Genomic DNA, 26,151 nt, shown 5'->3' with positions numbered 1-26,151 from the left:
GGAAGCAGACTTAAAATTCAGTGGATGGAAAGCATGGCTGTATACAGCCACACTTGGAGCATTACACACACACAAACATAGTTGGAGACAGAAATTGTGCACTTCTGCAGATGGAATCGCGCTGGATCTTTAAAATCAATACCGTGCAAACTCATGGTTTTAATGAAAATTAAAACGCATTTTTTGAGATGGAATTAACAAGACACTTTATATAACCTATCTACACACAAAATAATATATATATACACACACACAGACACATATGCACACACATTACATTAGAATGTTAAGTTTGTAATTCTAGTTTCAGTCAGTACAAGAAAACAAAATCGGTGCATTGCCCAGATAAGGGTCAAATAAGCTTCTTTAAGCTTGCATCACCACACATTTAAATTCATTGTCATATATATATTTCAGGTAGTTTATGAAGATAATATCGGTATACAAATAAACCATATGATAGTAAACTCGCTGTAAACTTACCTGTAAATGATGGATGCAGCAAATCTTCTTTATGGGGACATTGCAAAGTGTGAACATAAACTAAATCCAGGCAGCACAAAAGTAAGTGATAAGAATTAACTAAATCATCGCTTATCCGGGTAAAATTTCCTAAAAAAAAAAAAAAAAAAAAAAGAATTAAGGTCAAATCATAACCTCACATAAATGTCCGTAAATCCATATAGAATTTTGAAACAAATGTTACACAAATATTTAAAAACCATCTCCTTCACCATTGTTTTCTACATTCTTTGGTCTAGACATCAGTGCCAATTAAAGCTGGCTGACAGCTAAAAGATTTTCTTTCCAACAAGCCAAGTAGTAGATAAGTTGGAATGAAAATGTGGTAATGTATGGGAGCAAACCACAATTGGCTGTTTGCTCTCAAACACTGGAAAACAGATGAAAATGGTTGTTCAGACAAGTTGATTATATCCATTTCATTCAACCAACTTGTCTAAACAACCGTTTTCCAGCGTTTGGGAGCAAATGGCCAGTTGTCCTTTTGCTCCTATATATTACTGGGTTTTCATTCCAAGCAGCCAACTAGTTGGTAGGTTGTAAAGGTAATGATTAAGATGTGTGGCCAGCTTTTGCAATCATTCATGCTATAACAAAATACATTATAGAAAGTAAATCAGTGGATCTCAACCTCAAGTTTCAAGTTTTTCCAACAGTTCCTGGTTTTAGGATTTCGGTCTGAAAAAACTTGGGAAAATTTTCAACCTAGCAAAATAGACTACAGTGTTCTCACCAGGCTGTTTGTTGCGGGCGCAACGCCCGGCAAGAAACAGCTGCCGCCCAGCACTTCCCCCTGCTCCAATGCGCTGCATCCCAAAACTTACTGCCCGGCACTCGGCCCAACTCCAATGCGCCGCGTCCCGTCATCCTCAACCCGCTATTGTTGCCACGGACACAGGATGTGACGCCGCGCAGCGCCGACATCACGTGTTCTTCCCATCTGAATCTCCGTGCCTGCCGGCAATAAGGACATGCGATGTTAGTGAGGGTTCCAGGAGATGGGACACGGCGCATTGAGGCAGAGGGGGGTGGAGTGCCGGGTTGTGCAGCTCGGGTCCATCACAGTGCAGGGGCGGTGTCAGGCTGGAGGGCAGATATCCCTCCCCCTGTATAAAAGCACAGACAGTATCTGGGAGCTGTATAGAAAATAAATTGTGGTGCCACTACCAGCAATTGGGGACAGTATCTGTGGAGCCTGCAATTGGGGACACTATCTGGGAGCTGTAAAAAAAATTAATTATGTGGTGCCAGCACCAAGTAGCCTGATGCCGATATCACTAGAGGGTCCTGATCCTACAAACTTTGCTTATGAAAAAGCTGCAAACGACTGGGCCTCTAAAAAGAAGAGGAGAACATATAAAATGTTATCTCAAGTTTATATCATTATAAGGTCAGGATTTAAAACATTTTATTATTGCGAAGGCCCCCACCCGGCTACTTCTTGATTCCACCCGGCTGGAAAAATTTGGGGAGAACACTGGATTAACTCACCAGTGTATGATCAAAGAAATCCACAAAACATGACTGTTGCTGGTACTTGGGGGCTGGATTTGAGAACCCCTGAAGTAAAGCATAAATATAAAGACAAGACTCACCCTTTGCATATACGAATAAGGTCCAGCAGAAGTTGAAGAGGTCTTTAACATTACACTGCAATTTCCTACAAAGCAGAGTTTAAAGCTTAGATCAGTATTCATCAGCCACACAGATTACAAAATTACAGGTAACTGGTCATTTTAGTACAGGGAGCAGTTCTCAATAAGCAAAGGATATAGTCAGATCCTATATAAACAGACAAAAAGCTCACATTACTGGACGTAAATTGAGTAAAGTGATTTGTATTTATTTCATATGGCTCAAAACTGGAATTTTTACAAAGCAAATGGGAGACAAAGACTGACCAATGAGGTTAAGTCCCACCATCAGTAAAGGCACAAACTAATCTTTCTACCTATTCTCCCCTCTAGTCTAGGAATAAAAAGAAAACAAACTAAAAAAAACACAGGATTTTGGTACTTACCGATATATCCCTTTCTCGGATTGCACAGGGGACAATGGAGGTCAAGACAGTGGGGGTATAGACGGTGGTAGAGTAGAGCCTTATCACTTTAAATAATTTAGAAGTGTGACTGGCTCCTCCCCCTCTATGCCTCATCAGCCCCAGTTTAAGAAACTGAGCCCGAGAGAAGACAGAGGACAAAAGGAAACGAGGAGAAGGAGAAATCCGACTGAAGGAACACAGAGGAACCCACTGCAGGTAACCCATCCAGTCACACAACCATATAATAAACCAAACAAAACGGCAGGAACGCAGCGATGGGCGGGCGGCCAGTGTCCTCTGTGGAATCTGAGAAAGGGATTTATCGGTAAGTACCAAAATCCTGTTTTCTCCTTCATCCACTAGGGGACACTGGAGTTCAAGACAGTGGGGATGACCCAAAGCTAACCTCCCGGATGGGAAGCGCTGAGAACATGCCGACCCAGCGAGCAACCGAAATAGCGATCGCCAAGAACCAGAGGCCCAAGTGAAAAGCAAGTGCTGAGGACAAGCGACGTAGAGCACAGGAGACAATCAAAACTCCTTGCTAAACAGCCACAGAATTTCCCCACATACAGCGTATGTCGAATGGAACAAAACAGCTATCTAGTGGACGACAGCAGACAAGAATCATCAGAACACCGTAAAACAGACCAACCAGGACCGTTGGCAGCAGAGAGTCCCAAAAAGAGGAGAAGGGCAGTAACATGAGAACAAACTCGATAAAACTGTACCAGAGTCTAAAACAGGAGGATGCAACAGTCTCAGACAGCAGAATCTCCACACTGCCAGACAAAAACAAAATCATATAGATATATGTATAATGATATCAATCTACGGATACAGAGCTGAGCTGTCCAGAGACTCCTCTAACAAGAGTATACATGGAGGCCAAGCCACTTCCAAACAGTCAATCCGGACTACTCTGGAGGTCCAACTAATTACAGGGTTGTCAACCAGTGGAAGGGTAAAATCATAAAAGTCTCCAACGAGTAGAGATCCCACTGGGCATGAGGCAGATGTGGCGTTGAGAGAATACAACTCCTTTCAGAGGTTCAAACATCAGTATAACCATATCTGTAAAAATTTACTTGATGCCCACCAAGATAATGCAACCCAGGCCTGAACGTGCCTATATCAGTGGGCAGCCCTCCTGCCTTCAGGCATAGGAGCAGTAACTGCAGTCTGTTGGAATTAACCATATAAGCCCCAAGGTTGGAATAGAAACTGGATTTCCTATGTTCTGATAGGAAATGTACCTAGGGTGCACTGCTTTAGAGACTCAATTTACTGAAATAGCTTGGCCACTCTGCGACAAGTGATACCGGAATTTATACTGAGAAGGGTACCTGTACATAGACATAGAATGTGTATGTTATCCCAATAAAATAAAGGGATATATCTGTAATCATAACCCCAGTTAAGGTGGAAACAGGTTTTCCCGCTTATTAGGAAATATTCATACAAGGAATGGGAATATATTAGAATAGACACCCATATACACACTGCATAAACAAAGCTGCATGGGAAGTCTCTCTCTTTGAAAGGAAGAGTTAGTACCAACAGAGTAAGTTAACTTGTCAGACTCCTGCACCAGGAGATAAGAACTTACATAGAACATAACATATTGCATTCTAAGGGGTCTATTTACTAAGCAGTGTTAGGAGACAGAGTGAAAAGTGATAGGAGCTGATTGGCTGGCACCTTAACTGTCATCTCACAGGCTGTGTTTGAAAAATGACAGTTGGGAGCTGATTGGCTGGCACCTTATCACTTTTCACTCTGTCTCCTAACACTGCTTAGTAAATAGACCCCTTATGGTGCGTACACACTGGGCGATAAAGTGGACGACTGACCGAAAACGATATCGTTCAGTCGTACACTTTATCGTCCATTTTTAAACCCCAAAAGATGAACGATAACGACGACGCGCGTTCCCGCAGGTCGTTCGCCATTATCGTTCATCGGGCTGACATGAAGGCCAACCTGACGACCTCGTCAGGTTGCTGCATGTCAGGGAATGGGGGAGAGAGCCCGGTGCTGAATGATATCGTTAATGATATCGTTCAACGGCTGTGCTCAATGTCATGAACGACATTGAGCACAGCCTGCTGGGGACAACACTACACGATATCGCTCAGGGAGCATATCGTGTAGTGTGTACCCACCATTAGTGTCTTATATTTTACACATCGGTTCTTGAAGTACTTACCGTGCGCTGTCAAGTGCACCACTGGAGTGTAGTTATAAATAATATGCCCCCCCTGCCGAAAAGGGGTGCCATAGATATTGTCATGAGCTGAACCTAGACAGCGAATGCTCCAGGAGCATTAATGTAACTACATATTCTTTCATACATGAGTGGTCAGAAGGCCACAGGACATATATATGGTCCCGAACTAGAAGTCACAATGTAAGTTGTATAACAGGACTCTAGTCTATAGTCACCTAATAATTGTATACTGGACATTAGAACCCAGTTTTCCAAAGAAATTTAGCGTGCTGCCGAAGCGAGCACCCAAGAATAAATATATAAGTATATAGCCTATAACTTCCAAGGCAAAAAGCAGCTGGTGAATCAGGGGGTGAATACAATATAACAAGGTTATTTATTTTAAAAGGTTGTATTTATTAGATAAAAATTATTCTGATCCAATAAGCATTACACCAGAGTTGCACATGTTGCGTAAATTATGAACGAAAGGAAAAATAAGCAAATCACTTAAATAAGCACATAGTCCTGTAACCTGCACAGACAATAATCCCAGAGTAATGGTTGATGATTACTACTCAGTAGTCAAGGATGTTTTTATATTAGCCGGCTGTAGGTGAAAATTTGCACAAAAATCCTAAATGAAGGAATCTGGCTTTAGCGGCAGAGTTTACCTGTGATAATTGCACAGTCAGAGTCACGGTATCGCTAGTGAAGGCTATCATCTATTTGAAGGGAGCCTGGATCTCCGTGTAATAATCTGGTAATATTCTTCTTTGTTGCTGGCTGCAGTGCAAGGGCACATGTGGTGTGTGCCAGTGGGGTGTCAGCTCAACCTAGGAGAGGGAGCCGATCGCATCCTAGGCGGCCGGACTGGCAGAGGGCTCAAAGTGATTGAGGATGGAGCGGACCGCAGTGAATATCCAATTTGAAAGAATAAGTCTGTGTAGCCTGAGCGGCATCAGGTAGTAGGACAATGAGGGTTGTGGCAAAGAAGTCACCAACGCGTTTCAACGCTGCTCTGGCATCTTTGTCCTACTACCTGATGCCACTCAGGCTACACAGACTTATTCTTTCAAATTGGATATTCACTGCGGTCCGCTCCATCCCCAATCACTTGGAGCCCTCTGCCAGTCCGGCCACCTAGGATGCGATCGGCTCCCTCTCCAAGGTTGAGCTGACACCCCACTGGCACACACCACATGTGCCCTTACACTGCAACCAGCAGCAAAGAAGAATAAGCGCCTCACTCTCCCCGGTGCACAAGACCAGCTGGTAAACGGAGCTATCATTCACTGTGACTGGGGTCAGTGCCGCTTACCACAGATATTACACGGAGATCCAGGCTCCCTTCAAATAGGTGAGAGCCTTCACTAGCGATACCGTGACTGACTGTGCAATCAACACAGGTAAACTCTGCTGCTAAAGCCAGATTCCTTCATTTAGGATTTTTGTGCAAATTTTCACCTACAGCCGGCTAATATAAAAACATCCTTGACTATTGAGTAATAATCATAAACCATTACTCTGGGATTATTGTCTATTCAGGTTACAGGACTATGTGCTTATTTCAGTGATTTGCTTATTATTCCTTTCATTCATAATTTATGCAACATGTGCAACTCTGGTTTAATGCTTATCGGATCAGAATAATTTTTATCTAATAAATACAACCTTTTTTTTAAAATCGAACCTTGTACCTGCAAGGACGTAGAGGTGCGCACCAGGCTGAAATCCATCCCCTAGAGAGCGGGATGTGGCAGCCCTCCTCCTATCAGCACAGCATCTAGCATTGAAGCTCCCCATACTGAACTGCCTTCCTAGGAGCAGAAGGACGCATCTTCCCATTGTAAAATAAACACAAAATGGCGGGGCTGCACTGTGCGCGCTCTGTAATTTCTCTGCTATGGGATGCAGCAGTCTCCCTCTCAGAGTATCGAGGAAGGAACCAGGCGTGTGTGAGACAGCCACGGCTGTCACACTGTATAATATAAAGCCCCCCTTTACAGCATTGAAGAACTTACCCCAGCGCGCTGTATTCACCCCCCGATTCACCAGCTGCTTTTTGCCTAGTATGTTCATATATATTTCTGGGACTGACTACCCCAATCAGTTTTCAGGGTGTGTCATTCACTCACCAAGTGCCTAGTTACTTTTCTCGTTATATAGCCTATAACTCCTGGCCCCAGGTGGCATCCCCTTCCGAGTACTAACTGGGTCCATAGGCTACTCTGTTATAATTAAATTTGGAATTATAGGTACACCTAAAGACTGTGGCATTATAGGTATACCTATTTTATACATATATTTATATATGCACCTACATATATAAACATATAAATTTGTAAAGCAGAGTTATTGTTCCAAACGATCGCATCAGGTCAGTCCAGCCTCCAATCGCAGCATCTTACCTTTTAAATATGCTAGATATCAGACATAAAACTGATAAGAATAGATCTTGCCCTTGTCTTTAAGCTAAGTACAAGAAGCAATACATTGTACATATATATTTATACATGCATACACGTACCTACATAAAAGAATAATAGGTGACAATAATACTTTAAGTAGAACATGAGCAATAGTTAGCTCAGTGTTGGCTAACCTTGAAACTCCAGCTGTTGTGGAACTATATATCCCAGCATGCCCTGCCAGTTTTAGCATGCCCTAATAGCAAAACTGTAGCAGTGCATGCTGGGTTATGTAGTTCCATAACAGCTGGAGTGTCAAGGTTAGCCAACACTGAGTTAGCTAGTCATGGAAGGAACTGACCCAAGACCTTGGTTGAGGCAATGACTGAGTTCACGCTGGACATGTATATGTTATAAAGCAGAGCTTAGAATAAAATACAATAATATGAGATATGGTAAGAACTTACCCTTGTTATCTCTATTTCTACGAAGTCCATAGGGTTCCACAGGATACCTTGGGGTATAGGTGTGACGTCAGTCGCAGGGCACCAAAGAGTTAAGCTTTCAGCCTCCCAGGATGCACTAGGTCCCCCTCCTATACCCCGCCCCCGGGCCAAGGCACCTCAGTTAGTTACCAAGCCATAGGCCGGAGGAGGAGAAGGAAGAGAGAGAACAAAGATCTGGACACATACAAGAATCACATTCTCACCAGAGGGAGACGGAAAACCGGTGACCAGAGCAAAGCCCATCTGCAGCACAGGTGCGACAGGGCGGGAGTCCTGTGGAACCCTATGGACTTCGTAGAAATAGAGATAACAAGGGTAAGTTCTTACCATATCTCATATTTTCTACTTCAGGGTCCATAGGGTATCCACAGGATACCTTGGGGATGTCCCAAAGCAGTATCCTTTAAGGGTGGGGACGCTCCTGTGCAGAAAGGAGAATCCGCCGCCCGAAGGAAGCATCCTGAGAGGCGAAGGTGTCAAACCTGTAATACCTCACGAAGGTATGGACAGAAGACCACGTAGCAGCCTTGCAGATCTGAACTGCCGAGGCACCACGTCGAGCTGCCCACGAAGGACCCACAGACCTAGTGGAATGAGCCTTCAGAGAAGGAGGGACCGGTAGGCCTTCATGAAGATAAGCTTCAGAAATAGCCATACGGATCCAGGCTGCCAAAGTTTGCTTTGAAGCAGGCCAACCCTTTTTACGGAAGCCAAAGAGGACAAACAAAGCGTCCGACTTCCTAAACGAAGAAGTGCGGTCAACATAAGTCCTTAAGGCCCGCACAACATCCAATGAGGCCTCACCCACGGAAAGACCCGGTGAGTTAAAGGCCGGAACAACTATTTCCTCGTTAATATGAAACTGGGAAATAACTTTGGGAAGAAACTCGGGCCGAGTGCGGAGCACTGCCCTGTTCCCATAAAAAACCAAGAAAGGGGGTCTACAAGAAAGAGCCCCTAACTCAGAAACACGTCTGGCCGAAGCAATGGCCAGAAGGAAAACAGTCTTAGCTGTTAGCCATTTAAGATCCACTGAGCCCAGTGGTTCAAACGGCGGTCCTTGGAGAGCCCTCAGGACCACAGCCAAATCCCAAGGCGCCACAGGTGGAACAAAGGGCGGCTGAATGCGGAGAACACCCTGCATAAAGGTGCGCACATCCGGGATTGTAGCAATCCTACGGTGAAACCAGACAGATAGGGCCGAAACCTGTACCTTCAAAGAAGCAAGGCGAAGCCCATGATCTAGTCCCGCTTGCAGGAAGGCGAGAATCCGAGACAGACGAAACTCCCGCGGTGCATAACCTCTCGGTCGACACCACTGGAAGAACGTATGCCACACGCGATGGTATATCCTCGCGGAAGACGGTTTCCGAGCTCGTAACATGGTACGCACCACAGAGCTGGAAAACCCCCGGGACCTCAGCATGGCCGTCTCAACAGCCACGCCGTCAAAGACAGCCGAGTCAGGTCCGGGTGAAGGCAAGGACCCTGAGACAGAAGGTCCGGTCGTAGCGGCAAACGCAGAGGAATGTCCACGGACAGACCCTGAAGGTCTGAGAACCAGTGCCGTCTGGGCCACGCGGGAGCTATCAACAGGAGCGTCCCTCCTTCCTGTTTGAATTTCCGGATTACCCGTGGAAGAAGGGAGACCGGAGGGAACAGGTATGCGAACCGGAACGTCCACCGGACGGACAGAGCATCCACCAGAGACGCCCCTTTGTCTCTTGTGCGAGACCCGTACACCGGCAACTTGTTGTTGTGCCGGGACGCCATGAGGTCGATTTCTGGAAGACCCCACCTGTCCACCAGTAGTTGAAAAACGTCCGGGTGCAGGGACCATTCCCCCGGATGAACGTCCTGGCGACTTAGAAAGTCCGCCTCCCAATTGAGCACTCCCGGGATGAAGACCGCTGATATGGCCGGAAGATTGCGCTCCGCCCAAACCAGGATCCGAGAGACCTCTACGAGAGCCGCCCGACTGCGAGTTCCTCCTTGCCTGTTTATGTAGGCCACGGTGGTAGCGTTGTCCGACTGGACCTGCACCGGGCGACCCTGGAGAAACCGCTGTGCCTGCTGGAGAGCATTGAAGACCGCACGGAGTTCCAAGATATTTATTGGAAGCTCCGCTTCTGTCGGCGTCCACCTGCCCTGGAACAAGTGTGGACCCGAAACTGCTCCCCAGCCCCGAAGACTGGCGTCCGTTGTCAACAGGACCCAATTTGGAACCCAGAACGGACGTCCCTTGTTGAGGTGGGTCGTCTGTAACCACCACGTAAGGGACAGGCGAACCTCCTGGGTGAGCACAATCGTCTGGGACTTCAGAGACTGAGTCAGCCCGTTCCACTTGGACAGGATCAGGTGCTGCAGAGGTCTGGAGTGAAACTGGGCGTATTCCACCATGTCGAACACCGACACCATGGAGCCCAGTAACCTCATCGCCGAGTGTAAGGACACCCGGCGGCTGTGCAGACAACTGCGCACCCTTGACTGTAAAGCAGAGATCTTGTCCTCCGTCACGAAGATCCTTTGCTGTCCCGAGTCCAATAAGGCTCCAAGATGCAGAATCCTCCGAGACGGGATTAGAGTGGACTTCTGCCAGTTGATTAGCCAGCCGTGCCGTTGCAGCAGTGCAATGGTCAGGTCCAAGTGGCGTAACAGGAGCTCTGGAGATCCTGCCACCAATAACAGGTCGTCCAAATACGGCAACATGCGGACTCCCTGCAGCCGCAGAGAAGCCGCCATGACCGCCATCACCTTGGTGAAAACACGTGGTGCTGTTGCCAGGCCAAAAGGTAACGCCCGAAACTGGAAGTGGTCGCTGCTGATTGCAAGCCTGAGGAACTGTTGATGGCGCCAAAGAATAGGGACATGCAGGTAAGCGTCCTGTATGTCCAATGACACCAAGTAGTCCCCAGGTTCCAGCGCCAGAATGATGGACCGTAGGGTCTCCATCCGAAACTTCGGGACCCGCAAAGACTTGTTGAGTGCTTTGAGGTTGAGTATCGGACGATATGACCCATTGGGTTTCTGTACCAAAAATAGATTTGAATAGAAACCCTGGCCCCTCTGGGAGAATGGAACCGCCACTATAACTCCAGCCTGGAGCATAGTGTGCAATACCTTCCACAGCTCCGTAGCCTTGTTCCGGTCTGATGGGAGACCCGTGGTGAAGAAGCGAGCCGGGGGTCTGTGCCGGAAGGAGAGGGCGTATCCGTGGGAAACCACCTCCAGAACCCAAGTGTCTGTCGTAGTGGTCGACCAACACTGGGCGAACTGTAGCAGGCGGCCTCCCACCCTGGGATCCCCCAAAGGGAGGCCCGGACCGTCAGGCCGCAGGCTTGTCATCTGGCTTGGGGGCCGGACGTCTGGTACTCCATGCCTGCTTCCGGGGCTTGACCGATTTCTTAGGGCCAGCCTGTCGAGGAAACGACTGTGGTTTGGGCCTGCCCTGGGCCCTAGATGACCGAAAGGACGATGGTCCCGAACCAGAAGGAGCAGCGGCCGACGGGAGACAGGCAGATTTGGCTGCCGCCAGCGTGGCCACAATCTTATCCAGATCCGGACCGAAGAGAACTTCTCCGGTAAACGGCAACGCTTCCAGACCTTTCTTGGAATCTGCGTCCGCCTTCCAGGATCGCAGCCACAAGGTGCGACGAGCAGCTACCGCTGCTGAAGAAATTCTAGACACCAGAGTACTAATGTCTAGAGCCGCCTCGTTGATGTAGGTGGCCGAATCACGGAGATTGCCAATCAACTCCGCCTGATCGGCCGGACAGTCGGATTCAAAAGAAGCCTCTAATGAATCCGCCCAGCGCTCCATCGCTCTGGCAACCCAGCAAATGGCCATAGCCGGCCGTGCTGCCCCCCCTGCAAGGGAATAAGCGGACTTCAGGCAGATTTCTACCTTGCGGTCCGTAGCATCCTTAAGGGAGGACATGGATGGCATCGGCAATGTGGCACTACGGACAAGACGGGTCACGTGATAATCCACCTGTGGAGGGGATTCCCACTTAGCAAAATAATTATCCGCGAACGGATAAGCCACCGCCAGGCGTCTCTGCGGCTGGTATCTTTTGCCAGGTTGTTTCCACGCCTCCTCTAAATGGTCCACCAACTGACCCGAAAGAGGAAAGACTGTGGCATCGCCCTTCACATCTTTGAAAAAGGCATACTTAGATTTAGCCGCTGGGGGAACTTCGTCCTCAATCACCAAGGCTGTGCGGACCGCCCGAATAAGTCCAGGAATATATACTTTGGACTTAGCATCAGCGTCCTTAGTATGGAGAGGTTCCTGATCGTAAGGATCTAGAATCTCCCCATCATCAGACGTCCCTTCGTCATCCTCATAAGGAGCGGACAGAGACGCCACCGGCCTTTTATGAGACCGCATCACAGACTCCCCTTGCAACACATCCGACAAGTGCTGTACAGAACTTGTCAGGGAGTTAACCCACGCTGGCTCCTGAGAACCCGGGAGCGGGGAAATAGGGAGACTGTGGGGTACCACCAATTGTCGTGGGAACCCCTGCATGGGTGACGACACCACAGACTGCTGGGACAAACCCATCGGAGTAAACGCGGGCTGCGGAGCTAACTGGCCCACTAAAGCTGTTAACGCCTGAGCGAAACAAGCCCAGGGCGGCTCCTGTACCGGTGCTGTAACCGTAATAGGCCGCGCCATGGACAAACACTGCCGGCAAAGGCCCTCCGCGCTACCCTCCCCCTCCGCTAACGGTACTTTGCACGTGGTACACTGTAGCCGGAGGGGAAAATCACTTTCAGACATGATGGCACCACGTATGTGACCTCTCTCACCAATTAAGTATTAAATAGGCGAGAGACCACCCTGCAGCACCGCACCGCAAGGGCTTTAGCAGAAAGAACAGGGACAGTAATAAAGCTGACAGTTTAGAGAAGAAAAGATTACAGGCAGCAGCGCTAGCACAGTCACATACAATGCAGAAAAATAACAATTCCTGCACTAACAGCGCTGATCACTCAACTACACAGACACAGGGCCTGGTAGGACACAGCGCTGCATACACAGACCTGACCACAGCGGAGGAGAGGTATGCGGGGGGACCCAGACCACGATGCTTCCGTCCAGCGCTTCCAGCAGCGTTCACCATGCGTTCTGGAGAAGATGGCCGCCGAGGAGCAGAGAGGAGGCTGGCCTGGGGGAGGAGCGCTGCCACAGGACCAGTCGGCAGCATGCAGAGAGGGCTGTGTGCAGCGGGGGAGGCGCCGGCTGTGAGACAGGGAAGGCGCGCTCCCCTGGCATGCATTTAACCCCTGGGACGCCGCAGCGCTACCGCTCTGCTGCGGTCCGCTGTCCCAGGGGGTAGTGGAAGCGCAGGTTGGTCGCCTGGCTCCACGCTGCAGCCAGTCCCCAGGGAGCCCCCTGCCTGGGGACTTAGGACCATGTGATCAGCGGGGACCCACCGCGGGACCCCGCTGCTTACCTCTGTCCCCCTTGAATCCGGCCATGGTCCGGAGCATCTGGGGTCACCGCTAGCTGTGACCCCAGACGCCCACCAGCATCCCCGGATCAGTACCGGCGTTCTGGTACCGGCGGGGTGTAGGGAAGACAGCATGGACGTCAGGACTGACTGTCCATGCTGTTCATCCAGATGTGCAGCCACAGCTGCATGAAGAATAAGCTTCAGGGGCTCTTCTAGCCCCCACTCCAACAGGTGCACCCGACTCCGGCCGGGCACCAAACTAAACTGAGGTGCCTTGGCCCGGGGGCGGGGTATAGGAGGGGGACCTAGTGCATCCTGGGAGGCTGAAAGCTTAACTCTTTGGTGCCCTGCGACTGACGTCACACCTATACCCCAAGGTATCCTGTGGATACCCTATGGACCCTGAAGTAGAAAATTTATTTATTACACACACGGCTTACCTCCACGCAGGGAGACTGCTCATGTGCCGCGTGTGGACAGTTTTCTGCTAGGGCACAGGAAAAGGATCTTTCAGCTATGTTTAAATATGGAACGCTTCACAAATTTGCGTGTCATCCTTGCACAGGGGCCATGCTAATCTTCTCTGTATCTTTCCAATTTTAGTATATGTGCTGCCGAAGCAAGCTTTACCATACGCAGGACTATGGCACAGGTTTTTCCACCATGCCAGCTTGCGACATATAAATAGGAAACAAGTTGGTGTTTAATCCCACACAGTAATCCCCACACTAGCAAGGCTAACCACAGTGCCAACTATGTTCCTGTAGCGCTATCAACACGGGGACTCTCCCAGGTTGTAGAACATAGGATTTAGCGCATATACTGGGCTATATAACCCAGGAGACAAAATCAGCACATGCTGCCGCAGCGAGCACAATCTCATTCCCGAGTAGGGTAGATTTGCAATATTCTATGTGCTGCCGAAGCGAGCACATAAGCTATAATATCTATTACTGGATTATGGAATCTCCCGTCAGCATTAGTGCTAAAACTGTGATTACTAACTCCAGTTCACAGTGGTGTCTGTATCTATACTCAAAATGTAAGCGCTCCTAGTACTGCGCTGTAATAATTACTTGTACTTTGCTACATTTAGAACAACTACAGCGCTTCTCAGAGTGGTGTGGAGAGCAGGCATAGACATATGCGTACCTCCCATTATAAGGGAGGATTCTAATTTTAAACACATATGCCTCGTGTCCAAAGAATAGCGGTGCTAGCAGTAGCCGCCTGCGGTGCCTCCCAACGTAAAATTAAATGAAGGACCTGCAAGGACGTAGAGGTGCGCACCAGGCTGAAATCCATCCCCTAGAGAGCTGGATTTGTGGCAGCCCTCCTCCTATCAGCACAGCATCTAGCATTGAAGATTCCCATACTGAACTGCCTTCCTAGGAGCAGAAGGACGCTGCTTCCCATTGTAAAATAAACACGAAATGGCGGGGCTGCACTGTGCGCGCTCTGTAATTTCTCTGCTATGGGATGCAGCAGTCTCCCTCTCAGAGTATCGAGGAAGGAACCAGGCGTGTGTGAGACAGGCACGGCTGTCACACTGTATAATATAAGCCCCCTTTACAGCGTTGAAGAACTTACCCCCAGCGCGTGCCAACTGCGGGGTTAGCGGACAGTGGGGCTGTTATAATACAACTCCCGACGGAGGAAATGCCAGCAGGGAGTGTAATACTGACAGCCGCTAGTGGCTGTATGTCTCGGCGCAGATGCAATTTGAGAGCTGCACTGCAGAGCCGAGCACGCCCGCAGAGAGCTGCTAGGGAGATCCCGAATACTGATGGCGCCGCTGGTGTGCAGGACGCGCCAAACTCCGGCTGCTATGGGCGGCAGGCTGAGCTATGGCTGCCGATAATGAGCACCGCCCCCGCTAGCTGTCTGCCCCCATTAGCACCACTTACGGAGTTCCCAGTAACGAGGAGGGACTGGGTGACAGGTGGTTCGGGGGGAGGATGGTCGGTCTCTCCTAACAGTGACAGCCGTGGCAGGTCACTGAGCCCAGCTATGCCTCCACTGCTCCTGCTTAACCAGGAGCAGTGGTATACTTACAGGCTGCTGCGGCCGGGATGCTGGGCTGAGGAGACAGCAAGGAACCGGACACGAGCCGGTGTCAGCTGTGGCGGGTCCTCGCAGGGTCTGATGACTCCAGTTGTGAGCCCCTTCCTCAAGGTCACCGGACATACAGATCTGCCCATCTAGTTTGTTGCTCATAGCGCGCCATTCAGACCTAATGTGTCGCGACATGGAACGTTACTGTGGCGTACCGTGGTATTCTACAATGAAAGATAAGCCACAGCTTGTAATACACTGCTTAACCTCTAGATTGCAAGTGCTCCACTGATAAAATTTGTACTGTGGTGGGATGATGAGAGAAATGTTTTCAGTTCAGTAGAGTTCTTTAAAATAACTGTACTTCAGTCGCTCTGTCATTATGTAATGCTTAGTGTGTGTCTGGTCAATGTTAGCTACTGTACGGCTGCTTTATTGGGACTCAGTACAGTAATATGCATCTACTGTAGGGTCACTTTTGGGGACAGGTACTTTGTAGCACAATAATAGAGATGTGTCCACACATATTTATCCTCCATGTGCTACAAGTTGATCCACACATAGCGCAGGAGTACTGTGCGACTCTATAGCGCTGAGCGTCTTTTATGCGTCTTTTTACCCTAAAATGCATCTTATTAGCACAAGCAGCTTCTACTGATTAAAATGATATGCAGCATGTCTATGTTCTGTGAGCCAGTACGGGTGTATCTGCAAGCAAATCACTACGTTAAAAGTGTTATAGTCACTATTAGTGTAACGTAACGTTTCGCGTGCAGATATATTCTGTGAGCCAGTTCGGGTGTATCTGCATGCGAAACGTTACGTTACACTAATGGTGCATACACACGATCAGATTTTTTCTTCAGATATGGACGATAACGATTTAAAAATCGTTCAGTCGTTCATATCTGAAGGAAAATCGTTCATATCTGACATGCCTGAACGATGGACGATCAACGATGCGCGTTCCCGTTTGTCAGATAACGATATCTGACATCTGATGGGTTTGCAGTCAGACTTGGACGATTCCATTCATTTTAATGCAGTCATAAATCGTTCAATCGTTCAAAACTTTGGTCAAATCGTTCAAATCGTTTAGTCGTTCATCTGACAAATCTGACAAGTCTGACAAATCTGACCGTGTGTACGCTCCATAATAGTGACTATAACACTTTTAACGTAGTGATTTGCTTGCAGATACACCCGTACTGGCTCACAGAATATAGGCATGCTGCATATCATTTTAATTAGGGGTGTGCACCGGCCACTTTTCGTGTTTTGTGTTTTGGTTTTGGATCTGGATCTTTCTTCGTGTTTTGGATCTGGATTGGTTTTGCCAAAACCACCCTTCCGTGTTTTGGGTTCTGGGTTTTGGATCTGTATTTTTTTGAAAAAAAGCATAAAAACAGCTAAAATCACAGAATTTGTAGGTTTTTCTGCTCCTATGCTATTAACCTCAATAACCTTAATTTCCACTCATTTCCAGTCTATTCTGAATACCTCACACCTCACAATAGTGTTTTTATGTCCAAAAGGTTGCACCGAGGTAGCTGGATGACTATGCTAAGCGACACGAGTGGGCGGCACAAACACGTGACCCATCTAGGCGTGACACTGCAGTGGCAGACAGGATGGCATTGAAAAACTAGGCCCCAAACTGTACATAATGCAAAGAAAAAAAAGAGGTGCAAGATGGAATTGTCCTTGGGCCCTCCCACCCACCCTTATGTTGTATAAACAGGACATGCACACTTTAACAAATCAATCATTTCAGCGCCAGGGTCTGCCACACAACTGTGGCTGAAATGATTGGTTCGTTTGGGCCCCCACAAAACAAGCTGGCAATTTATCTGTCCCTGCACAAACTGGCTCTACGGAGGCAAGATGTCATCCTCATCCTCCTCATCCACCGATTCCTCACCCTCTTCAGTGTGTACATCCTCATCCTCACAGAGTATTAATTCGTCCCTGCTGGAACCACAGGTCCCTCTGTACGTTCTGGAGGCTGGTCTCCCTGGAAGAGTTGATAATTCATTTTATGAACATCATCTTCTCCACATTTTGTGGAAGCAACCTCCTACGCCTTTCGCTGACAAGGTTCCCGGCTGCACTAAACACTCTTTCGGAGTACACACTGGAGGGGGGGCAACTCAGGTAAAATAAAGCCAGTTTGTACAGGGACCTCCAAATTGCTTCTTTTTCCTGCCAGTACAGGTACGGACTGTCTGACATGCCTACTTGGATGCTGTCACCGATGTAATCCTTTAACAGACAGACGCACACGCTTGTCGCTGCTGCTTTGAGGATTCAAGTGCGGCTACAGCCCACACAATTCACAAAGACAGAAAAAAAAAGAACAATATTTTAATTGTTTGTGTAGCACACTTTGAGGGTGTCACCACCCTTTAACAGACAGACGCACGCTTGTCGCTGCTGCTTTGAGGATGCAAGTGCGGCTACATCGCACACAAGTCACAAACACATTAAAAAAATAGTTTTTTATTTTTTGGAGCACTTTGAGAGTTACACCACCCTTTAACAGACAGACGCACGCTTGTCGCTGCTGCTTTGAGGATGCAGGTGGAATCTAGACGGGATTTGGAACAGAGGACACACTACCTCCATCAATTGTCTAAATCCCACTGCACTAATGTCGGATACCGGACGCACGTCTAACACCAACATAGCAGTCAAGGCCTCAGTTATACGTTTTGCTTCAGGATGACTGCTGTCGTACTTCATCCTCATCGCTAGGGACTGTTGGAGGGTCAATTGTTTAGTAAAAGTAGTGATGTTCCTACTTCCTCTCTGGGATGATGAACAACTCCCAGCAGCAGCAACAGCACTAGGAGGAAGTGGTTCTTGATCTTTCCCTATTTTATTTTTATCGGAGAAAGTTTGGTCCTCCATTTATGTTATATTGATATATATACGTGCGGCTAAAGCGCACACAAACACAGAAAATATTTTTTTATTTTTGCTGGAGAGTAGTGCACTTTGTGGGTTACACCACCCTTTAAGAAATGAGCCAGCCGGCTCTTTACTTATGGGACACAGGCGCACGCTTGGCGCTGCTCCTTTGTTGATGCACGTGCAGCCACAGTGCACACAAGTCACAAACACAGAAAATATATATTTTTTTGGTTTGGAGTGTACTTTGGGGGTTACAGAACCCTTAACGGTCAAGCCAGCCGGCCCTTTACTTATGACACAGGCGCACGCTTGGCACTACTTTGTTGATGCACGTGCGGCTACTGCGCACACAATTCACAAACACAGAAAATATATTATTTTTTTAGCACTTGGGGGGAGCACCCCTGATGGACAGAGCACCCCCTGGACAACACTACAGCACTCCTTTAGGACTGGGACACTGCACAGGAGTTTGGAGTGGACACAGCCCCTATGGAGAACTGACTGCACAACACAGTCCAGCCAGCCCCTATGGACTTTGAAGTAGTGGACACAGCCCCTATTAACAACAGCAGCACAGCACAACACAGCAAGCCCCTAAGGACTTTGAAGTAGTGGACAACAGCAGCACTACACTACACAGCCCTAACTCCCACCCTCCCTCTTCACTGTCCACAGCCGAGTGAGAAAATGGCGCCGACGCGGGTACCTTATATAGGATCCAAAACCCGCGAGACTCGGAAGGCGGGATGATGACGTTTTGCCTCGATTTCAGATCCGAGTCAGGCGGGAAAAGCCGAGCCTGATTCGGATCGGACTCGGATCGGGGGGGCTCGGGGGGGTTCGGATTTCAGAAATCCGAACCCGCTCACCCCTAATTTTAATCAGAAGCTGATTGTGCTATCAATTCCATTCACTGCATGATTCAGATGCATTTGAAGGTAAAAAGTTGCATAAAAGACGCTCACACTACCGAGTCACACCATGCCATAACAGAATTCACACACACCACCAAGTGATTTATTTTTAATCTAGTAATGAAGATTCAAAAGAAAAAAAAAGAAAAAATTCCCCTTCCATGATTCAAACCCCAGACCCCAAAGTGCAAGGCGCAGACCTTACCCACTAGTCATGTTGAGAGCTGCACCTGTCGTGTATGTGATGTGAAGTATGTAAATTAAAGCAGGCAATGTGTACAATGTCAATAGCGGGCTCAGCATGCGGCAGCATTGAATAGAAGTAAATGGTGGTGGGGGTGGGGGTGAGCCATACAATGAGCTCAATGGAGTTAAATAGTAATTGTGTGATGGTGGGGGGATGTGGTGAAGGAACTTGGGTGGCCATACACAGAGAGGAAGGGAGAAGGGAAGTGCAAAGTAGTGTATTTTAAAAGTATTGAATCTGACATGATCTCTCTTTATGAAAAACTTGCCCCGTTATGTGTACAATACAAGGTCTACTGTATAGCAGAAATGCCAAGTAGTGGGACTCGAGAGAAATATTTTGAGTCTAAGGTCACAGGAGTGCTGTGTGACTCGGTAGCGCTGAGTGTCTTTTTTGCGTCTTTTTTCCCTAAAAAGCATCTTATTAGCACAAGCAGCTTCTGCTGATTAAAATGATATGTAGCCTATGTTCTGTGAGCCAGTATGGGTGTATCTACAAGCAAATCACTACGTTAAAAGTGTTATAGTCACTATTAGTGTAACGTAACGTTTCGCGTGCAGATACACCCGAACTGGCTCACAGAATATAGGCATGCTGCATATCATTTTAATCAGCAGAAGCTGCTTGTGCTATCAATTCGATTCGCTATATGATTCAGATGCATTTGAAGGTAAAAAGTCGCATAAAAAATGCTCACTCTACAGAGTCACGCCATGCCATAACAGAATTCACAGGAGTGTTGTGTGACTCGGTAGCGCTGAGCGTCTTTTATCCCTAAAATGAGTCTTATTAGCACAAGCAGTTTCTGCTGATTAAAATGATATGTAGCATGCCTATGTTCTGTGAGCCAGTATGGGTGTATCTGCAAGCAAATCACTACATTAAAGTGTTATAGTCGATATTAGTGTAACGTAATGTTTCGCGTGCAGATACACCCGAACTGGCTCACAGAATATAGGCATGCTGCATATAATTTTAATCAGCAGAAGCTGCTTGTGCTATCAATTCGATTTGCTATATGATTCAGATGCATTTGAAGGTAAAAAGTTGCATAAAAGATGCTTGCGCTACTGAGTAATCATGTCTTAGTGAAAGCTGTGCATGTCTGTGACCCCTGTCTGAGCCCATGAGACAAATATATATATATATATTATTTCATTTTTATTTTTTTTAACAGTACAGGACTCACACACATACTATTATTTAATACTTTATTACACACTCTTTTACAGCCCTGATTCCATGACCAAAATACCATACTATAGTGTACCCAAACACAGCTTCTGTCAGTCAATCATCGGGCGGTGATACAGAAAATGCATTGGAACACTGACGCATGTGCTGTGTAGTTTAGGAAAAGTTACACCTGGTGGACAAAAAGCTGTATTACACGATATGACATCCAGTTCTACACTACATTCCGTTAAGAAACATTTTGTGTGGCGCAACTCAAGGCTTCTGTGTGGCGCGAGATGCATGGCACGCTACATGGCTGTATGGAGCAACAAACTAGCTGGACACATCTACAGGCTGCACGTAGCCGGCAGACTGTCGCAGCTTGTAGACAGCCTGATGTGCTACTGGCTCTCTCGGGCACATTTACTAAACTGGGGGAATTGGGGCATAGAGGGGGAGGAGCCAGTCACACTTCTAAATCATTTGAAGTACCAAGACTCTACTCTACCACAGTCTATACCCCACTGTCTTGAACTCCAGTGTCCCCTAGTGGATGAAGGAGAAAATAGTATATTTGGTACCATTAAACCAGCTTCTTAGTCCCTCTGGAGGGCCCTGCTAACCATATGGTAAAAGGAGCCAGCACATTGAATACACTGGATAGTTGCTAAACCTTCTGCTCTACATTCCATTAGCCCCTAAGAAACCAAGAGGATTCAGAAGTAGCTGAAAGGGATTCATTTTAAACTTAAGCCCAAAGCCTAATACAAGAGAATAATCTTAAACCTGAATAAACAAAACAAAAAGGTGTGAGAAAGCAGTGTCCTCCCTCAACTAATTTAACAGCGAGTACCAAAAATCCTACTTTCTCGGTCATCCAATCTGGGGGATGCGGTGAACCATGGCATATGCCATAGCTGTGCCTAGCAGAGGGATTTCCCAACCAAAGCTGTGTGCATGACTTCACACCCAAAACGGACATCCTTGGTAACAAACACTAGAACCTATGACTAAGAAAATATATAATATTTTCAACATGCCCTGCATACACAAGGATTAAACCAATCCTTAAAAAAATAAAATATTTATTATGTTATTCCTAATTGATACTTTTGTGCAGAATAAAATCAATGATTGTCTAATATTAAATTGAGTCTAGTTTAAATATTGTAATCATATTTTGTTAAAGTTCTTCATATTTATTGTTCATTTCAGAGTTAACTATTTCCAAATGAGAAAATTAGCAGCCAACTGGATTCAAACTGGTAGTATTAAAGAGAGTTTTTCATGGTTTAGATCCACAATCCAGCTTGAAAAAAATCAAACTGTGAATTGGACAAAACAGGTCACTGTGTAATTGTTACTGCATTAATAGAGCTTGCAGATCAGAGATTGACCACACAGCATAATTCATTACCATATTGAACCAATGTGGGTAACCATCCTAAAACAGTGTGGAAAGCCAAAAGTTAATAGAGATTCACACACATCTCGTAGCTGGATTTATGCTAAACTGATATTTTTTTGCAGACAGCTGAGCTTTCAAAAATGACTATCAGGATGATCCCATAATAGATCTGTAGCTAGGCCTGCTATAGTAAGGTTTTTAATCAGAGACACATGAATTGCAAAGTTCTGTGACTGGCTGACTAAGTGTGCATTTCACCTTGTTTTAATCAGCCACGTTTGATTAAAAATATATGACAGGAATCCTATTTATAGCTGTAAATCTGCTCTATTTTCATTAACCACACTTAAGCTAGGTACACATTGTCAGATATACAGTGCATCCGGAAAGTATTCACATCGCTTCACTTTTTCCACATTTTGTTATGTTACAGTCTTATTCCAAAATGGAATAACAAGAGATATGGTAAGAACTTACCTTTGTTATCTCTGTTTCTACGAAGTCCATAGGGTCCACAGGGTTGACCTTGGGGTATAGGTTGGGAACCAAATCCGGGCACCACGCAGTTAAAGCTTTTAGCTCCCAGGATGCACTTGGGTCCACTCTCCCTATAACCCCACCCCCAGCCAGAGGCACCTCAGTTTGTAAGTAGCCAAAGGCCGGAGGAGGAGAAAAAAAGAGAGAAAACTGGAACACTCGATAACCATACTCACACCCTAACAAGATGCCCTCCAGAAGAGGGAGCCACATGAGAACGCTCCCAATTCCGACACTCACCTGGTTGATATAAACTCCCTGATAGAAAGAGAGAAAGCCAAAGCAATAGACCATGTAATGGCTATTACAACCAGCGGTTCCATTAACTTTCCCCGGAGTTAACGAAGAACCACTACTAACTCCCAAGGAGACCCTAGGGAGGACAAATGGAGGCATAATCCAGAGAACACTCCAAAGGATGAACTGGATATCAGAGCGGAGCAATTCCATAACCTAATCATACTGACAGTGTAGAGATCTGCACTGTCAGGAAGGCCAGGCCGAGGGAGAAACCCAAGCCAGCCGGAAGGAATGCCAGAAAATCTGGAAATCCTGGACACCAGAGGATCGTATTGATAGGTATAATACCATAAGAATTATGGCTGCCACAGATTGTGGTAGGTCCCAGCAAAAGCTGATCCATGTGCTCCAATCATTCCAACGATGACAACGCCATGGAAGCCGTAAGACCACTATAGGGACGTAGTCAAAGACAAACGACCCAGGTCCAAGGCAAACCCCAGGACCCTGAGACAACAGGTCTGGGTAGCGAAGCATCAGGAATGGAGTATCGATGGAGAGACTCCGAAAAACCAAGTACCCCTGACATCTGGGGCAATCAGGAGCCACCAGCAGGAAAGCATCTCTGTCTCTATTGAAACACTTCCCTCGAGGAAGAATGGAGACTGGAGAACACAGGTACGCAAATTGGAAGAACCCCTTCACCGACAAAGAGTCACTGAAGGTTGCTTCAGAATCCCCAGAGTTGGACTGTAACACCATAGTGTGATAGAGTCAGAAGGCCATGAGTGTCACCTCAGGAGGGCCCCCCCCCCCTGCTCACCAGGAGATGAAACCTCTCTTGGGGAAGAGACTAGTCCCCGGGATGCACGTCGTAACGGCTGAGGACTCCCGCTTCCCAATGGAGAGCACCCGAAATGAACACTGTCGAGATGGTCGGGAGGAGACCCTCAGACAATTCCCGAATGTATGACATACCTGACATTGCCACCCAACGAACAGTATTGCTAAAAAGGAAGCCACTGTTCTGACCCTGTCGGACTGAACTTTTTCAGGTTCACCTGGAAACAAGGGCTATGCCAGAGTGAAGCCCAAGACAGGCTAAAGTTCCAACAAGTTAATTGACAGGGTGGAATCGACAGACATCCAATTGCACTGAAATGGATGCGAACCAGACACTGTCCTTAGCAAAGAATACCCTGGACGAGATGGCCATAGTCACCCGAAAAGGGACCGACTTGCCTCCGGGGAGAGCATCATCGTTTGAACAGTGATCCGACAGAAAAAACTCGTTCCATCTGTAGATAAGCCAATTATGGAAAGGCCTGGAATGGAACTGAGCCCATTCCACCCTTCCAAAGGCAGACACTGAATAGTGGACCATGCATCCCAGAGTGTAAAGACATATGGCGACTGCGCAGACATCCATGTACTCCTAATGGAAGAGTGGAGATGCCGTCTTAAGCCAGAAGAATTCTCAGATTTTGAGAATCCAGCAGGGCTCCTAGGTGAAGAATACCCAGAGAGGGATGCAGGGAGGACTTTTTTCCCCTTGATTAAACGTCTGCACCCTGAAGAACCCACAGTCAACCAGACCCGGCTGTAAAGTACCCCGGTGATCCTGCTAAGAGCAGGAGGCCATCCAGGTACAGGAGCATTGGGATATACTGAACAGAAGAACTGTCAGAAAATCCCAAATGCTGGTAAACCCCTGTGGGGCTGAGATCAGTCCCAACAGGCAGAGCCCGAAAAATCGTAAGTGCTGTGATACAGCAAACCTCAGTCCATGCTGAGGTAAGGTCTCTGTAAGTACCCGTAGGCACGCGTCCTGTATATCCAGTGATACCATAAAGTCCCCGGGTTCCAAACATAGTATGATGGAGCATAGGGATTGCTTCCTGAACCCAGGTAGCTTTAGGAACTGGTTCGGGGAATTGAGACAGAGAATAGGCCAAAGAGGACCATTCAGCCACCGCACCAGAAAGAAAGCAGAACAACCAGTCCCTCGCTGAGAAAGTGGGGATGGCCCAATTAGCTCCGCTTACCGCAACAACTGTATAGCTTTCTGGATTTGTAAGGCCCTGTTCCGAATAAGGGCCTGCGTACCATCACATGGAAATAGGCCGCCTGAGCAAAGAGAGGGCGTACCCTCCTACCCACGTAGCCGCGGCAACTAGACACTAGTACCGGGCAAACTGAGAAATCGCCATCTCCCAGTGGTAGGCCTGTCTCGTCAGGCTGACGATATATCCGTTGGTTCAGAAGCAGGATCGGCTGGCAGTCCAGGCCTGCTCGGAACTGGATATGTCAGCCCTTGTAAAGGCCGACAGTCTATGAAAAAACAGACCTTTAGGCTGACCCAGAGGACAAAAAGACTTAATAGTCTGAGGCCCCGTAGTGAGCATAGCTGACGGCGGGAAATTTGTACTGCCACTGTCAAGGTCAGATATACCCTATAGATGGTATCTGCACCTCTGCATTCCCAGAGCGCAGCCATAGGGTATTACGGAGGATACCGTCGCAGCCGGAACTCTGAAAGTTTGGAGCTGGTATCCAATATAGGCATGTCCACCTATGACAACTGCATATATTACGTGAGCGACCAAATACACTTGAACCCCAGACGTGTTGGAGGGGAAAAACATTACAAATACATCAGCTCAGTATGCAATAGTATTACCCATCCTACCATGGCTATAGCATGGTTGGTTAACAACCCCTGAAAGCGAGTATACTGATTTCAGGCAGAGTTACCACCTACGGATCAGAAGAATCCGACCACGCAGGAATGGGATGCGTAGTAACGTCTGTAATCCGACGAGTAACACGCCCATCCACCCCAGGAGGGGCTCATGATGACCCTCAGGGAATTTGGGACAGGAGACCAAACACTGTTGTAATACCTCATATCTGGCAACAGCCAGAGTCCCGCCCTGTGATCCACCCGCTAGTCAGCAACAGGGACCCAGAATGCACGTAATACTGAGGGTGTATGATACAGGTGCAGGTCAACATTCACTCTAACCAGAATGGACCTGCTACCAGCCCGAAAGCAGGGATAATAATACTTGAGATAGGCTTCCCCCCCGTGTAAGAGGGAAAGAGCCCAAAACAGTATCCAGTTCACGGTAGAGCCAAGTGGGAAGTAACCACAGGGCGTCAACCACGCCAATTTGCGTTTCATAGAAAAACGACTTCCACCCAGGGTGGCTGTTGTGGTAATCCCTGCAAGGGGCATGACAGACTATTGTGGCACCAGGGGGAATTCATATACTCGAAAAAACCCCTGTAGGGAGCGGTAGTCTGTGTCACAGGGGAAGAGTGCAAGAAACTGCGAGATACCCTGAGATGAAAAGGGCAGTATGGTGAAGTAACCCCAAGTGAGGTACAACAATGGGGCCCGCCCGGCGATCCGCAATTAAGAGGATCCCGAGAAAACAAACAGCCCAAGGGGGTCGTGAAAGGGACCGGCACCCGATGACGCCACATACAGAACCCTTTAAGAGT

The 26,151-nt window shown here is 47.5% G+C and overlaps 1 protein-coding gene and 1 non-coding gene across 4 annotated transcripts in view; both read right to left on the bottom strand.

The window, feature by feature from the left end:
* RBL1 (RB transcriptional corepressor like 1) overlaps window positions 1-26,151 on the bottom strand; it is a 170,647-nt gene that overhangs the window by 116,681 nt on the left and 27,815 nt on the right. For all 3 annotated transcript variants that reach the window (XM_088480668.1, XM_088480670.1, XM_088480669.1), the window contains exons 4-5: window positions 2,118-2,182; window positions 484-612 (exon numbers count right to left, since the gene is read on the bottom strand). In XM_088480668.1, the coding sequence (XP_088336794.1) occupies window positions 484-612; window positions 2,118-2,182 (194 nt within the window). The remainder of the gene's footprint in view (window positions 1-483; window positions 613-2,117; window positions 2,183-26,151) is intronic.
* LOC148514962 (U6 spliceosomal RNA) lies at window positions 13,672-13,774 on the bottom strand. The gene has a single exon (XR_015879450.1). It is a non-coding gene; the product is annotated as a U6 spliceosomal RNA (small nuclear RNA).

The sequence above is a fragment of the Taudactylus pleione genome, unplaced genomic scaffold (assembly GCF_031769625.1).
Source record: "Taudactylus pleione unplaced genomic scaffold, aTauple2 ptg000256l, whole genome shotgun sequence".
NCBI lineage: Eukaryota > Metazoa > Chordata > Amphibia > Anura > Myobatrachidae > Taudactylus > Taudactylus pleione.
This window is presented reverse-complemented; position numbering and strand designations above follow the sequence as displayed.